At 36.0% G+C, this 15,165-nt stretch overlaps 3 protein-coding genes across 10 annotated transcripts; 2 read left to right on the top strand and 1 right to left on the bottom strand.

Annotated features, from left to right (window-relative positions):
• The first annotated feature begins 137 nt into the window (after window positions 1-137).
• LOC111022751 (putative glutathione peroxidase 5) lies at window positions 138-2,546 on the top strand. Of its 2 annotated transcripts, none has more exons than XM_022299982.2 (6): window positions 138-302; window positions 411-487; window positions 569-630; window positions 793-911; window positions 2,066-2,233; window positions 2,325-2,546. In XM_022299982.2, exons 1-6 carry the CDS (start codon window positions 249-251, stop codon window positions 2,355-2,357), a joined length of 513 nt encoding a protein of 170 aa, XP_022155674.1. In that variant the 5' UTR covers window positions 138-248; the 3' UTR covers window positions 2,358-2,546. The 2 variants fall into 2 exon arrangements, with proteins under 2 accessions (XP_022155674.1, XP_087981835.1); XM_088125709.1 differs by having other exon boundaries at window positions 220-302; window positions 569-701.
• A 2,774-nt stretch (window positions 2,547-5,320) lies between these two features.
• RTFL14 (ROTUNDIFOLIA like 14) lies at window positions 5,321-5,818 on the top strand. The gene has a single exon (XM_022299920.2). It carries the CDS (start codon window positions 5,398-5,400, stop codon window positions 5,512-5,514), a length of 117 nt encoding a protein of 38 aa, XP_022155612.1. The 5' UTR covers window positions 5,321-5,397; the 3' UTR covers window positions 5,515-5,818.
• On the bottom strand, window positions 5,428-14,814 carry LOC111022702 (CBS domain protein with a domain protein (DUF21)). Of its 7 annotated transcripts, none has more exons than XR_002603003.2 (15): window positions 14,167-14,813; window positions 13,972-14,048; window positions 13,732-13,815; window positions 13,535-13,648; window positions 12,692-12,775; window positions 12,438-12,509; window positions 11,255-11,322; window positions 10,554-10,641; window positions 10,264-10,337; window positions 9,827-10,199; window positions 9,557-9,603; window positions 9,383-9,477; window positions 7,912-8,089; window positions 7,704-7,776; window positions 5,428-6,593 (listed from the first exon to the last, which is right to left on the bottom strand). XR_002603003.2 is itself a non-coding variant. In XM_022299919.2 (13 exons), the coding sequence occupies exons 1-13, from the start codon at window positions 14,405-14,407 to the stop codon at window positions 8,756-8,758; spliced, it is 1,431 nt and encodes a 476-aa protein (XP_022155611.1). In that variant the 5' UTR covers window positions 14,408-14,808; the 3' UTR covers window positions 8,128-8,755. The 7 variants fall into 7 exon arrangements, 1 of the variants encoding a protein (XP_022155611.1); XR_002603006.2 differs by having other exon boundaries at window positions 5,428-6,568; XR_002603005.2 differs by having other exon boundaries at window positions 5,428-6,564.
• Between the last annotated feature and the right edge of the window lie 351 nt (window positions 14,815-15,165).

Here is a 15,165-nt window from a genome sequence, read left to right as displayed (position 1 = left end):
ATTTTCAAATTGTTTTTGTTTGCGTCAGATAAGATTTACAAATATGCCAAGGTTGCGGCCCATTAAAATTTCTCCTTTTTTTATTTTTATTTTTTTCCTTCATTCTTTCGGTAATATAATAAACACGTTATCTTGCCCGGCGAAGGACAAGAAACAGAAGAGAAAACCCTTTTACAAAAGCAAAAAAAAAAAAAAAAGACAAACAAAGAAACAGGAGAAAACGCAGAAACAAAGGAAAACGGAAGAAAATGGGTGCTTCTCAATCAGTCTCTGAGAAGTCCATTCATGAATTCGTGGTCAAGGTAAAATTCTCAAACCTCTTTCCTGCTTGCTACTGGTACTGGTTATTTTCGAAGACACTTCAAAACTAAAACTAATGAAATTGAGGTATTTGGGTTGGCATGCCGAAGGATGCCAGAGGGCAAGATGTAGACCTAAGCATATACAGGGGAAAGGTTCTTCTTGTGGTCAATGTTGCTTCCAAATGGTCCGTCTTCTTTTCCTCTGTACTTCGCTACTTGAATTCTTGGGATTCTTATTCCTGGAAAACTTTGAATTGCTTGTGCAGTGGTTACACAGATTCAAATTATACCCAGCTGACGGAGCTTTACAGCAAGTACAAGGACAAAGGTCCGCACTTTTGCTTAATTTTCATGATCTTCATGATCTTCATGTTCGTACAGTGTTAGTTTTTGTTACAGGTTTTTCTACTCCTGTCCTTTGTGCGCAATTACGGATTAATTGAGTTTCCTTGTTTTACTTCGTTGACGAAATCTATGTGCTGATTTCCAGGATTTGAGATCTTGGCTTTTCCATGTAATCAGTTTTTGAATCAGGAACCTGGATCGAGCCAGGAGGCACAGGAATTTGCCTGTACAAGATTCAAAGCTGAGTATCCAATATTCCAAAAGGTATCTTAGGATTCTTGACCTATTATAAACTATTTTTACTCGAGCATATCCTCCTTGCTTCTTGTTGTCCATATAACATTATATATGTAACTCTAGTGAATAGAATGCAACTATTCTTCCATATTTTGTCTTACATAATCATAAAAATTTTAGTCTTTGCCAAGCATTTTTCCTTCGGTTACACCCCAAACTTCCAGCGGTTACTACTCCTGTCAGTCTGCAGAGGACTACAAGTTTAATTATATAGTTGCTCATTTATAATTGCCTTCGACTCTTTGCATGACAATTGAGACTGTCCCATGTGGTTAATTCCCCTTGCTGTCACGGGGCTAGCTTGGTATTTCTCCTTTTGTCTGCCATATTTTTCCTCTGTATATATACTGTGCGTGTTTCCCTTCTAGCTCAATAGGCTGAGCTTATTTCCTCAATACAAGAAAGAATTTCATTCTTCCTTCGTCCTCCTCTTTCACCCTTTTCAGACAGCTAGTGTACAATGTTTATAGAAAATCCAGTCTTCTTATTGAAGATAACCTTCTATTTTTTCTACCAAGTTCCCCCCTTTCCATTGAGACTCTATTTCATAACGTTCTCAATCTCCATATGTTGTCTGCAGTTATAATAAGACAATGCTGACATATAAATGAAAAACTAAAACGATATTTTGAGAACAAGCACTGATATGCTAGCTCTTACAAATTTTTATTAGATATATGAATGACAAACTATCTTTAGGGCCAAAATCCGTAATGAATGACGTTCTTGCTTGGTTAATTTGATTTTGAAATGAACCAATTTCTTGTGAGTCAGAGATCTCTAGCTCAGGAGTCTATTTTTAGGGGAAAACAGATGCACGTTATTTACTGTATAATCTCCTTGTATTATTGTATTACTGCAATAAATGGCTGTGCTAGTCTTATGAATTGTCAACCTAAGCTCTATACCATTATGGATATTGAATAACTCTATACGGCTTGGAGAAACTCATCGTGTGATGCAACAAGCTGAACTCTGTAATATACCATGCTGCACTTTAAACTTATCAATGCATGATGTTACAAAGAGGTCACATCCTCCAAATCAGAATTATTTATATTTACATTCTTCTCTTTAAACTTTTAATTCTGAGCTTGAAACAACACATCTTTTGTTTTCAGGTAAGTGTGAATGGCCCTGATACGGCACCCGTCTATAAGTTCCTTAAAGCCAGTAAAACTGGATTTTTGGGGTCCAGAATAAAGTGGAATTTCACCAAGTTCTTAGTTGACAAAGAAGGTCGTGCCATCAAACGCTATGGCACGACGACTACGCCCCTGGCAATTGAGGTATTTTTCTCAAGAGCTGTTTAAGATCTATATCGATCTGTTTATCAAATGAAAACGAGCCTAATGAATACTGTGTTTCGTTGTGATGCAGGCAGATATAAAGGAAGTACTGGGAGAGGTTTGAGTGAGGTTATAGTGAATTTGGATCAAGCTTAGTCCCTTCAACTAGAGACATTATTAAGCAAATATCGTGTTGCAATGTCTTCAGATTTCGAAATTGTATAATCTTATCTTTATTTGGGTTGACACTTGACAGAAGATGGCTATATTTATACATTGAGACTGATTATGTATGGACTTTCTGGTTGGGTCACTTATGCTTCATCAAATTCCTTGCATGGCATGTTTTTAGTAAGTTGATGGGGGCTGTCAAGGGAGTCGGACGATCCAGTCAATTTAAATATGAAAAAATATTAAAAAATATCACTAAAATTTTAAATTGTCTAGAAATGTTGAAGTTGTTAATTTAAATATTTTTTACAATTTCTTTTTATTTTATTTTAATAAATCTTTCTAGAATATCTATCGATATCAAATATTTTCATGAAATTGAGATGGACAAAGATAGAGACTTGAAAGAGTTAGGGGTGGGGCAAAGTGGAATTTGGATCACAACCATGGACCGTCCAAATATCTAATTAGCTTAGGCTCAAACACCTTATTCCTCAAAAACAAAAAGAAAACTGTAACCAAAAAAGAAAAGAGAAGAAAAAGAAGATAAGATTACATGAGGACTCCTCGGATGCATGCACTGCCACTCGGCACTCGCAAGTCATGATTCACGAACGGCAACCCCACGAGATACACGCAGTACTCTCACGTGGGCTGGGCCCAATGAAAAGGGTGGGGTGGGCCGACATGTCGAACCTGAGGAAAGGATGAAGGGCTGCAGAAACCAAGAGGAAAATGAAAGGGCTTGAGCCTTGACTTTGAGGAGTGGAGATTGGGACTGGACGGCATGTCGGAACAACTAACAACTAGTAAGCGCCCTTCATACTTATCCGTGGGTTCTTCTTCTACTTCTACTTCTTTCCACGGTTTCAATAATGGATGAGATTGGGTTCATGCTTCATGCTTGGCTTTGCATTGTCTGCCTATATTTCTTAGTAGTTAAAGCTACTTTACTTTACTTTACTTTACTTATGTGCTTGCTTCCAATGACATACTCTACTTTTCAGCTCAATAAACTGTTTTCTTTAGATCCTCCCTAGTTAAACTTTCTATGCACCAAACCTTGACTTTGCCTCAATGTCATTACATCTTGTGACTTTACTTTTCAGCTTTCATTTTGCATTCTATTTTTCCTTTTAATTATATAATAATATAATGTAATCATAAACGAAATTAAAATAAAAATATTAAGAATTGACTAAATCATCCAAGCTCATTGAAGATTCCAGGAGAACTTGACCACTCTTGCAAATCTACTCATTAATCATTACAAAAAGAATCTTGAGAATAGTTCATTAGTTCCCATAAAAGATGAGAAGTTCGAATTCCCCACTATCCTTGGTATAAACTCAATATATATTCCATACATGCAATGCATAATATTATACGGTACCGACTTAATTGTCTAATGTCTCGTGATTTTGGAGGTCTCTATTTTCTACTCATATCATAAATTGCCTAGGCCGGTTCCTTTTATAGAATAAAAGTTTCATAAAAGAACCCAAATAAATAAAAGAACCAATATAAATATTTATAAATATAAAGATGATTTGATTAACAAATATATTTAGACTTGAAGTAATAATTATAAATTTTGTTTACGACATTAGAGTAAAATAGAAATTTTTATCTCATCTCCATGGCTTTAGGCCGTCCTAATCTTTTCATATATTCTCAACCTTCATCTATCTTATTTATCCAACATATTAAAGTTTCTATTAGATATAAATATTTTCTTTCTTTTTTTCTTTTTCTCTCTAACTTATGAAATCTTTTTAATAATAATGCATATAATGCTTATAAAATATTGGTAAAATTAACAATATTTGAAAACTAAAATTAATTAAATTGTACTTAAAGTCGTGTGAATTATATTATAAAATGTAATACATATAAGTTATCTTAGGCCCTATATTATCTTGAGGTGGTTCTATTCTTTATGTATGGAATTTTTGGTTGGGTCACTTATGCATCTCTCCAAAAAAAAAAAAATGTAGATTAGCTATTGTATCATCAACAAGCTTTTTCTTATCATAGATGGCATCATTATATCGCTTCAGATATTCAGACTTCAAATTCTCAAAGGGCTTCCAACTTCTTATTAAGCAAATAAAGCTTGTCTTCAAATGAGCGACACTTCAAAGTGAGGAAATTCTTCTCTGATATATTATAAGGTCATGTATTGGAAGCTTATTGGAAACTACGTTTGCCTCTTAGCTCCTCCATCAACAAATGACAGGCCTAGCTTATTGGAAGCATCCATTTGAGAGTAGGATAAATAACTCCTTTGGTGATAAGGCTGGAAGCATTCCACAAACTACCAAGCATTTGTCTTCCAAGCCAAGAGGCAAATAAATGATATTAAAATCAGCCAGCTCATCTGAAAGTTCTTGAGACCGCACTCTCCTTTGATACATATAACAAAATTTATAATTTTCTTCTATTTTCAAAATTTGTGAATTAGGAATAAAATGGTTTATCAAATGGACTTAAAAAACACATTTTAGAATATAACTAATCCAACCCTTCTTTCTTTCTGGAGACTTCATATAATCAGATATAAATTCCACACCAACCAAAGAAGGGTTGGACCCAATGGCTTATGTTTATCATAACTGCTTCTGATCTGATATTCATAACAAATTGATATTTTCTCCCACCTTTTGGCTTAATTTGTATGCTCAACTATTTAATGGACTGTGGAATTCATGAAATAGAACGTGCGAATAAGTTAGACAAGTGCTTCCCTACAATGGAAGAAACAGATGAGAAGTCTTTATCAGGTGGGCTTAGCAAGGAGACAAGGGGAATAAGTCTGTTTATCATCTCTTTTAGACACTAGACCAATCATGGGCCAACACCTGTCTCCCACCACATGTTGTTTCTCACAATCCTCTTCCTATTTAATCACTACCCTCTCAGCCTATTCCTTCAGGCCACAAAAACTAAACCTTGATTCAGTTGCTCTCCTTATAGTTCTTCTTTCATTCACAATGAGGAGTTCAAAGATTTGGTCGTGGCAGCAGTGTTCAAAGCAAATCAGAGAGCAGAGGGCTAGGCTTTATATCATCTGGAGATGTGCTGTGATGCTTCTATGCTGGCATGATTAAGACTGACCACCCATCAAAAGCTAAAGGTAGAGATCGAAGAGAAGTCAAATTGTCACTGGGACTCCAAATTCTCTTGCACTAACTATAGCATACAGAGTTGAAGAAGCAGGGAATGTTTTTGAGTAGAGTGGTAGATGAGAACAAGTGACATTATGTACATTGAAAGATAGAATCGTGTCATTTTGGTAATTAGGTAGAAGAAAGTAGGATTGCAGAGACTACTGTTTTACTTCACCGCGTTGAATACCATGTTAAGTACTTCTTCCATTGAAACAGAGATCAAGTTCAATACTTCCCCCCTTTATTTCTGCTGTTAATCCTTCTGTTCTCTCCTTCCCATTCTCGTGGGGGTCCGTAACCGCAACCCATATAAAATTATAATCATGATCTGCCAATTAAAAAAGGCGACTGCGTAGATGTTCTTTTATTTAATCATAGCATTCGCCATTAATCTGGTTAAGTTAATCTAGTTCAATCATAGGTTGTCACATCAAGAAGTTTGAGAGCCAAGTCTTTGGATTACTTCGGAACCTTGAATTCTAAGTTGCGACTTGGCTACAAAATCACCACATACTAACTTCAATTCGTACCAAATTGAATAGCATTTGTGGTACCATCCACACTGTAGATGGACCAATTGCCTTCAACTAGTTTTCCGTGAAGGATAGCAGTTTTCTCCTACATTCACTGTGGTTAAATGATTAAAAAAAAACTTTCCAAGTACACTTTTTGAGAAGTCCACCCTACTCGGGCAATGTCCAGAAGTCTACAAAGTACAAAGTCTTCCTACTAGTTTCTGGAAGAAGATAGAGGGCCAGGGTTGCACTATTTTCTCAGGAAAAGAGCTCTTTCCAACATTTCAACTTAATGAATGTTTTCTTTTCCCAACCAATATTTACTTTGACTATGTGGGCCTCCATTCTGAGTTATCACTCTAGTCCAAGTCCTTAAAGAACGTCCATAACTTCATACTTATTAGTTGTATCATAGTTCCAAGTGGCGGTACTGTTGGCAGAGCATCTGTGTGAACTTGATTGAACCGGTTTTGCACTGACTAGAAAAAGATAATTTCAGCAGACCTTCGCAACCACAGCATGTGTTAGAAAGAGAGACCATCTAATTAAAAAGAGTGAACATGATTTATGAACAGGGATGAAGACATCAACAATATCTTTGCTGTAATATTCATATTGACAATTTTCAACCTTGATGTAACACTGAATTCTTCATGATAATAGAAGTGTCACAATTTCAATATATATCTTTCCTCCATGTTGTTTATGCGATACAAGAGTAGACGGCAACAGGAGTCATTATACTTATCAATTGAATTGACATAGAGAACACTACAAAAGACATACATAAGAATTTATTCATGTTGAATAGGTGAATCAATCTCCCCCAAATTGATAGGAGAGTCAATGTATACTATACACAAAGCCACCGAATGCACTATACGAAGCTTACTCTATTTGAGCCCATCTCTTTAGAATTCCCCACTGGACGTACCCAGCGAGCAGGATAAAAAGCTCCCAATAGTTCTACCCCATATTCGCAATGTACTATATCCTCTGTAAACAAAAATTTCAATGGATTTCAAGTCTATGAAACTAAATGGAAATAGGAAACAGCCAAGTGTTCTATCTTTCCTCCAGTTCGTTACGCCTATGCTAGGAGAACGAACCACAAAAATACTAGTAGGACATGTGGGTCGCTGTGAAAGTGACTTTTATGTAATGTGGGAGGTTGATGGCGGTTTCTTGTACACATGGTTTACTATGGCATTTCGGTTATCCAGATAGAATAGTGGGGTATTTTACAGGACAAGTTCCTGTTTGATTTCGGTATGCTACAGAGAGTGAACCTCTCGGAAGTCTGATTTAGGGCTGTATCATTCTCAATTTCCTAGTCAATCGTATTCCGTAATATGGGTTCTATCACTAACCAAATCCAAAATTTTGACAACTCTATCCCATGCATCATCTAACACTGTTGCATGATCATCCCTGTTTATTTACTATCTGATCTGGCAGTTCATGTACATAAAAAAAATTTTCCCCCAAGGCAGCATCCAATATTCCGATCTGAATAGACAATAACAATTCCTACGCCGGACTGGAGATGTCATTCAACTTTATCTGTAAACAAAGATCAACATAAATTTAATACTACGTAAATATAAATCTAACCTGCCAGGTAAAAGAACTAAGTGCAGTGTTTCTTTTCCAGCTTGTCTCCACTCTCTAAATGTAATCCAAGACACTGATACAACGGCAACATGGATAAAGGGGGAAAACAGAGTGGGGAATTAGAATGACTAGTGGAAACAACGGCAACATGGAAAAGGGGGAAAAACAGAGTGGAGAATTAGAATGCTAATGGATCATATAAAAGTACCTCTCTTCATCTGATGGAGTAAAATTTGGGATACTGTGAGGTAGCATCATCAATCGAGGTATTGATTATTATCCCCATTGTAATGTTATTTGCAGCTGCGTAGTGTTCAGTGTCCTTAGGACGGATGACAGGGTTATACTAATTCCCAAGCACGATCTACGCCAGATAATGATTGTACCTATTTATCACCTCCCATTACGGGTTGAAGAAAGTTGATATCATCAAATCCGACTGATGACTATTAAATTCATAAGCATATACATTTTTCTAATATCATACAAAAATGTGCTCACGAAAGAGTCCAACTCGAATTGGTAGCTTACACCATGCCAAAACCCCAACTGACAAATACGTGTAACTACTCCTAAAGTAGTGGGTCTAGAGACTTGAATGTCACCATTCTTTAATATTCGGTATTTGAGTATTTCTTCCCCCCAAACCCATTGAAGATACAAAGCAAAAGCCAATGAGTCAAACTTACCAGTGAGTCAAACTTACTACATTGCTCTCTCGTTCTTTACATTAGCAGCTATTATTATCCTCTACTGTATACAACAATGAGAGAATATCATACTATTATAATTATTAGTTTGCTTGAAGCACTGGCGAGCTTTAAACATTTAACTGGAACTTCCCTGGGATGATTTCTGATTCTAAAGCTGAAGTTAAAATCCTTCTAATAGACACTACAGAAGATGGAGAGTTTAAGCTTGGTGAAGCATGCATTAGAAATCCATTTGAAACTTTGTTGATTCATCTTTTATTATTTGGTAGAAATTCCCATTCGATTCTTTGAGTCATTGAGTGTATCATCTTCCGCAGCCTTACTGGGATCGTGACCACCCTACTTTGAACTCCCTGTGAAGTACAAATAATATAACTTGCATACATACTCAGAAGACCAGACATTTGTTAGTCAATAAGTACATGTGTTATGCGTATATAAGGGCCCACATGGATATTTTTGCGCTCTTCCCCCTATTTCTAAATATTATGGAAGGAGAAACAAAAATGAGATTTTCAAAATTTTTCCGGGCAATGAGTAAAAAAACATAGAGTTACTAAACATACCTGTTTATCAAAGAATGAAAACGACAAAAAAATAATAATAATAAAAAATAAATAAATAAAAGGGAAATGAAAGTATTACTATTACCAAACAACCCCACCAAAGCGGTTCCCACTACATATGTTTTCTTTCTTACTTTCTTTCTTTCTTTATTTTTAAGGAGAATTCTCACTATATACGTTATCATATGGCAACAATACTTTGGGAGTCCATTTTTCAAAATTTTATGTAATTTAACTTAGTCAGGATGTATAATAGTTGACCAATAAAGACTTATGAAATTATAGTAGAACAAACCATGAAATAATATTTTGATGTAGGACCAATTTTAGTTTTTAGAAATGCTAATAGCAACAGAAGTACTAAGCAACTTGAGAATTGGACAAGTTTTTTATAACTTACAGTGAACTTTTGACCTGTCAAGCGTCAACCTACGAGCTGATGGAGCCCACGCCACAGATGTAGCAGCCACTGCCGCGGCCGCAGCCACACGTATCCTACAAATGTGAGACATATTTTACATTTAAGTATGCAGTCTGATGAATGAGCTCGATGCTAAAGAAAAAAGGAACCTACCTTTTATGAACATCCACATATACGTCTGTCTCATCTACAATTTCCTCCTGCATTATGAGGCAAGTCAGTGAAAACCGAGTATCTATTATTGCAATATATGTTTCAACTTAGTTACATGCATTTTCACCATAAATGGACTGTATTTGCATAAAAATATTAGTTCATCAGGAAAAATAATTTAAGCTGATATTTCAGCTCCCAAATCCTACTTGGCCATTATAATCCAAAAATTATATATTTTCTATTATAAATAATGGAAGTTGTGCTCACTTGCAGAAGTTCCTCAAAAACATCCTCTAAGGTGATTATTCCAACAACTTCCTCATCTTCAATCTCTTCTAACAAATTGCACACTCCATTCATTGCAGCCACATTCGGCTTCATGGTTTGTTTGTGTCCAGTATTTATTGGAGCTTTTTCAATGTCAACATAAACACTTTCCAAATCATTATCATGTTTGGTGAGCAAGGGAATGGCTAGCGGAGATATCCCAGAGATAATTTTCTCTTCCTCATATTTCTCTCCATCATTGGTAAGCATAGAGTTCTTATTCTTCTCCTTTACCTTGACTACGGCAGCCATATGACTGCTTCCCTTTTGGAACTCATTTAGGATATCATATAAAGGCATATCCGACGGAACCCTGCATAACATGTGAATAGGTGAAAATCATTTTTAATTGGATATATGGGAAGGACATATCATACCTAGGAATTCTCCGTATGGAGACAGCACTGACTGGAGTTTCTGTTTCTGCTCTCACTGTCAGTAAACTTTTCACCTAAATCCAGGCAAAAAACTAATTGAAAATGATAGTGAAGGGCACGACGATCAGAGAGAAACCAGTAACCAGAAAATTAGAATTTATTTTAAACAAAATAAACAATGTTATTTCCCAGACGTTGGCTTGCCATTGCATTTAAAGCGATGCATAAAAGATCAGATGGAGGTTAAAAATTAGAAGGCATAATAAAGTTACTAAGAATTCTACTGATACCAATAGTAGACCAATTATATTCTTTGAATTCCCTGAATAGACTGGAACACGACTATGACCTCGTGCAAGGATTTTTCCAATTGCTTCCCTGTACAGAAATAGGGTAAAAACCGGTTGCAGTTACTTGGTTAATGAAGCTTAGGGGCAGTTCTACAGAGGATAAGAAGCAAAAGTGCAAGGCAAAATACATCTACTTTTCTTTCACTAAGTCCTTGAAGTCCACCAATTTTATTTTGTCTTGTACAGGAAAAGCAGAGGAACAAGCAAGAAGAGTAATTACCAGCATACAGGAAACTCTAATTGAATATAACGAGTCCAAAATACTTCACTTCACAGTGAAGGAAGCTACAAAAAAAAAAAAAAAAGGGCGTAGTACCATAGGTCGATTGCTAAAATTTTTCATTCCTATGACTCGAGAAGAATATGCATCTATATTCATGTTCAACTACGACTCTGAAAAGAGAAAGGACCATTCACTCAAATTAAATATTACAAACAGAAGATGTACCAATGGACAACTCAACTTAGTGTTGCTCAGTCATATTTAACTAAAATTCTTAAACAATGAAAAGCTTCCAGAAAGATATTTGCAACCTTCAACGCTTTAGAGTTTTACTTTGACATTATTAACATAAATCAACATAAAAGGCAAGGATTTTATATGAAAAATAAATTGAACATGATTTTGTTGTCAAACCTACCAGTCCAATTTGGAATTCACATCCAAGGAAAATGTTGATTCTATTGGTGTCATAGCCGCCTCTGCAGTCTGTAATTCCAGAAAGCCCAGTCAACTGATCAGTGCATTTCTTATACAACAAAGTAACTGTGAAGCTGTCTCAAAATCTTAAAGGAGTCAGACCTGACTTTTATGAGGAGACTAATGTATGTAGGGTATGATAATAGGTAATTATTTTTCATAAAAAAAATGGTAATTATAATTTCATCTTTAATATTTCTACCACTTTTCAATTGAGCCTGTGACTTTTTTAGAAGTTTCAAATTTATTCTCTATGTGTTAAGCTTCTCCAATCAAGTTCTTACAGTAAGTAAGTTAAAATTCATTGATACGAGTGGATTTTCATTCTTCTTAATGAAATCAGTCATCCTATAAAAAAAAAAATTAATAATAATAACAAAGTGAATGTGACATTAAAGTATCGATTTTTAACTAGTTTAGTACTACCTCATGTTTCAACTGAATTAGTTGGATATGTTCATCCATAAAATAATTAAAAAAAAAAACACTACACATTTTACATGATTCTACCCATAATAATTTATCCAGCCAAAATGTTATTGTAGCAAATGGAATCATTAAAGAATACAACAATACCAACAGTCGGCCATCTCAGTAAAAATTACCATCTTTAATTTCCACATCTTCATTCATTCAGCGTTTACTAAAAGTAATACATAAAGGATGAAAATTGAAAATTAAAGAAAGAAAAAAGAAAAAACTGAATTGAACATGGAAAATGGAAAATGGAAAATATATTAGGGATGAACACATATATTTAACCTTAAATTTATATTGAAAATACCAGGCCAAATTTGGTCATATGAATAATACATATGACCAGAGACAAAAGCAGTGGTTGATAATATAAAACTTAAAAAGTAACTACTATCCGTAAATCCATGAATTTTTCAAGGGTTCCTTTAAATTATGACTTAAGAGAGGAAAAACATGTAGACTAGTTAAATTAGATCAGCCTTTTATTCATGTTCTACATATGTGCCATCAGAAAAAAATATAGTCTCATACCACACTAAAATGCAGGAATTTTCCTAATTCAAAGTGGCATGAAAATAAATATGATGTATAAGTTATGACATGCAGAAATCGAAATATTAGAAGGCTCAATTTGTAAGAGTAGATACCTTTTCTGTCAAGTCAAGTGCCCCACTGATGATGGTTGTCTCATTATGTGTGAGTTCACCCCCCTTCCCAGCCTAAATAAAAAAGTAATTTGAGGACCATTTCATAACAAATCCCTGAAACTTTTCTCTTAACCAAATTCAGCACCATTTCACAATATTGCAGTACGCTACTTATTCTTTGTCCAAACTAGAATATGGCTTATTATTATACATCATACAAGCTTCAAATGCTAGCATATCATATTTCTTGTTACCTCTTGACCATGGATAGAAACAAGCGCTTTCAACTGTGCTCTCCTAAACAAAGCATCATCATGTCCAAGTACCGCATCCAACACCTATAATGAAAATATAGGTCAGTGTAAAGTAACACATAACCTACTGTGGATCTCTCTAATCTAAAAAACACAATCATCTCCTTTCCAAAAGATTTAAGACAAAAAAGATAGCAAAAAAGAAGTTACAAGTTCATTATTGTTGCTTGAAGTTGAAGATGAATAACATGAATATTTTAGGGTTAACTTTTTCATTCTGCAAAAGTCAAGTACATTTTAGGAACCAAAGAAGAAGCATATGATGCTTTGTATTTTAAGTTTATCATCGATTCATAGGTCGCTATGATTCATGGGCTCAGATTTTAAGACTTTACTTTATTCAGTAACTCTCATTCTCTGATAATTGATATCATGATTATCCTCATATAATCAACCATCATGAAATTTACAGAATAATCAATCTCGATTCTCCAATCAGAGGAAAGAAAAACATCTAGAAAAAAAAGTAACAGAAGGCTATTAAAAGCAAAATCTATGCTTTCTTGTTTGCTTCATGACCTTTCGGAGTCAGTTTATGATTAGAGTGGAGAAGCATCAGGAAATATAACGCAAGTATCATCCATTTGCAAGCATGCACAAGAGAATATGTTTAATACAAGAGAAATAAAAGAATATAGCAGTAGCAGCAGCTCTCTGGCTGCTAACAGGATATTGAAGGAATGTGGAATTTTTGGCGATGTCTAATCTTGAGAAAATCACGTGTCCACACGATCATATATGTGTCCATTAAAGTAAAGATATGCCGCCTACTTCAAATGTTACCTTTCCAACAGGGTATGAAATTGGATAACAAATGATCATCAGAATACGCACTAGCCATACAAAATTTGCACCAACAGCAAGTCCGTATCTGGAGCATATTGCTTGTGGAATAATCTAGTAAATAAGGAAAATTAGACGCAAAGTGGGACACACTTGTTGTAGAACGAAACATATTGTGAATTGGAAAGAAACATTACCTCGCCAAAGGCAAGAACAAAGGTTACAGACAGAAAAACCGCGACGAAGGGGTGGAAGATTTTATCCAGGTATATGGGAAGAGCCTTCAAGAAAAAAAATAAATAAATAAATAAACGAATGAGGAATAAGAAAAGGCATTCATGCTCGTAACCAGGGGACCAGAAATTGAAAGTCAACCCCATTGTATGGATGTGGATGGAGAGAAGAGACGAAAAAAGGAAGTAGCAATTAGAAAGTACCTCCATGGCACAAGCATTACAAAGCAGGAGGGTAACGAGCAATTGGTGCTGCTTGTGGAGCACTGGTATAATAGTAGCTGCGCAGAGGGGAAGGCAGTGAGTGATGAAATAGAATTAGAGAGAGAGAGAGAGAGAGAGAGAGAGAGAGAGAGAGAGAGAGAGAGAGAGAGAGAGAGATATGGGGAAGGAGCGGACCAGCATGGTTTTTCTGGGTGGAAGTACCGGTACGTTGAAGGATTTCGAGGTCGACGAGGTTGAGGGACATCAAGCCCAGGGTAAGGCCAGACATGATACCGGCGAACAGAACGAGGACACAGGAGAGGCCAGCGTAGAGGAACCAGCATGCAGTAGGAAACGGAATATCGTCGCCCACGCCCACACCAACCTGCTTGTTCCTGGCGCTGGCTAGTGTTGTTAAGGTATCGAGGAACAACATTGCCGTCTGCCGAAAGAAAGAGGGACAGAAAGGGAAAGGAAGAGGAAAACGCAGTATCAGAATCGGGATATTGGAATGGGTTCTGTGGACTGAATAACGCTTCTGATTTTGTCGTATCTTTGCGTTTGTGGTGCGGTGGTGGGCAGGGGCAGGTGGGGAAGATCATCTGCCCCTCCGATTCCTCATTCCACGTGGACCGGACTTCAGGCCAGGCAACAGTGACTCCTGTTGTAATACTAAAATATCACCAACTTGCATTTGACCTCGTGTCTTTGGCTCCTCCCACCATCGGCACCTACCTGTGGCTGCCTCCTGAAACTCCAAATGCAATTGCAAGCTCAACCTGATGTGTGTCTTCCTTTCCTCTTTCTAATGCTTAAACATTTGAATTGTATCAGCCCAAAGATAAGGCAACGGATTTAATATTGGGGCATCTATGTTTTGTTAAAAACTCAAAGAGGAGAATGTGAGGATAAAAACAGACAAGTGTGAGCAACGTCACACACAACACACCATTTAGAACCTTTTGTAATATAACACACCAATATTACCTGGCAACAATTAGGTGCTCATTGAAAAGGGATGAGGCATATAACATCAACTATTTGGTACCTAAACAAATTAGCTCATCTTCTTTATCAGTTCTATCCTTTTACCATTTTCATATACCCCACAACAAGAAAACCAATTAGAATTAACCGACCCCTTGAGATGCTGGGTTCTATATAAATAGAATGAACCAACCGCCGACAAAGTCA

The sequence above is a fragment of the Momordica charantia genome (genome assembly GCF_013281855.1).
Source record: "Momordica charantia cultivar OHB3-1 chromosome 6 unlocalized genomic scaffold, Mcharantia_2.0 BLBB01000006.1, whole genome shotgun sequence".
Lineage (NCBI taxonomy): Eukaryota > Viridiplantae > Streptophyta > Magnoliopsida > Cucurbitales > Cucurbitaceae > Momordica > Momordica charantia.
Note: the sequence above shows the minus strand (reverse complement) of the source record. Positions and strands in the feature narration are given on the sequence as shown.

Excerpts from the sequence above, each read along its gene's own strand:
- LOC111022702 (XM_022299919.2), bottom strand. The coding sequence starts at position 14,407 with ATGTTGTTCCTCGATACCTTAACAACACTAGCCAGCGCCAGGAACAAG. Across the intron at positions 10,338-10,553 it reads ATATAATTGGTCTACTATTG|GTGAAAAGTTTACTGACAGT; the intron begins GTATCAGTAGAA and ends GCCTGGATTTAG. Across the intron at positions 9,604-9,826 it reads TTTTTGAGGAACTTCTGCAA|GAGGAAATTGTAGATGAGAC; the intron begins GTGAGCACAACT and ends CTCATAATGCAG.
- RTFL14 (XM_022299920.2), top strand. The coding sequence starts at position 5,398 with ATGAGGAGTTCAAAGATTTGGTCGTGGCAGCAGTGTTCAAAGCAAATC.
- LOC111022751 (XM_022299982.2), top strand. The coding sequence starts at position 249 with ATGGGTGCTTCTCAATCAGTCTCTGAGAAGTCCATTCATGAATTCGTG. Across the intron at positions 303-410 it reads TTCATGAATTCGTGGTCAAG|GATGCCAGAGGGCAAGATGT; the intron begins GTAAAATTCTCA and ends GGCATGCCGAAG. Across the intron at positions 488-568 it reads GTCAATGTTGCTTCCAAATG|TGGTTACACAGATTCAAATT; the intron begins GTCCGTCTTCTT and ends TTGCTTGTGCAG.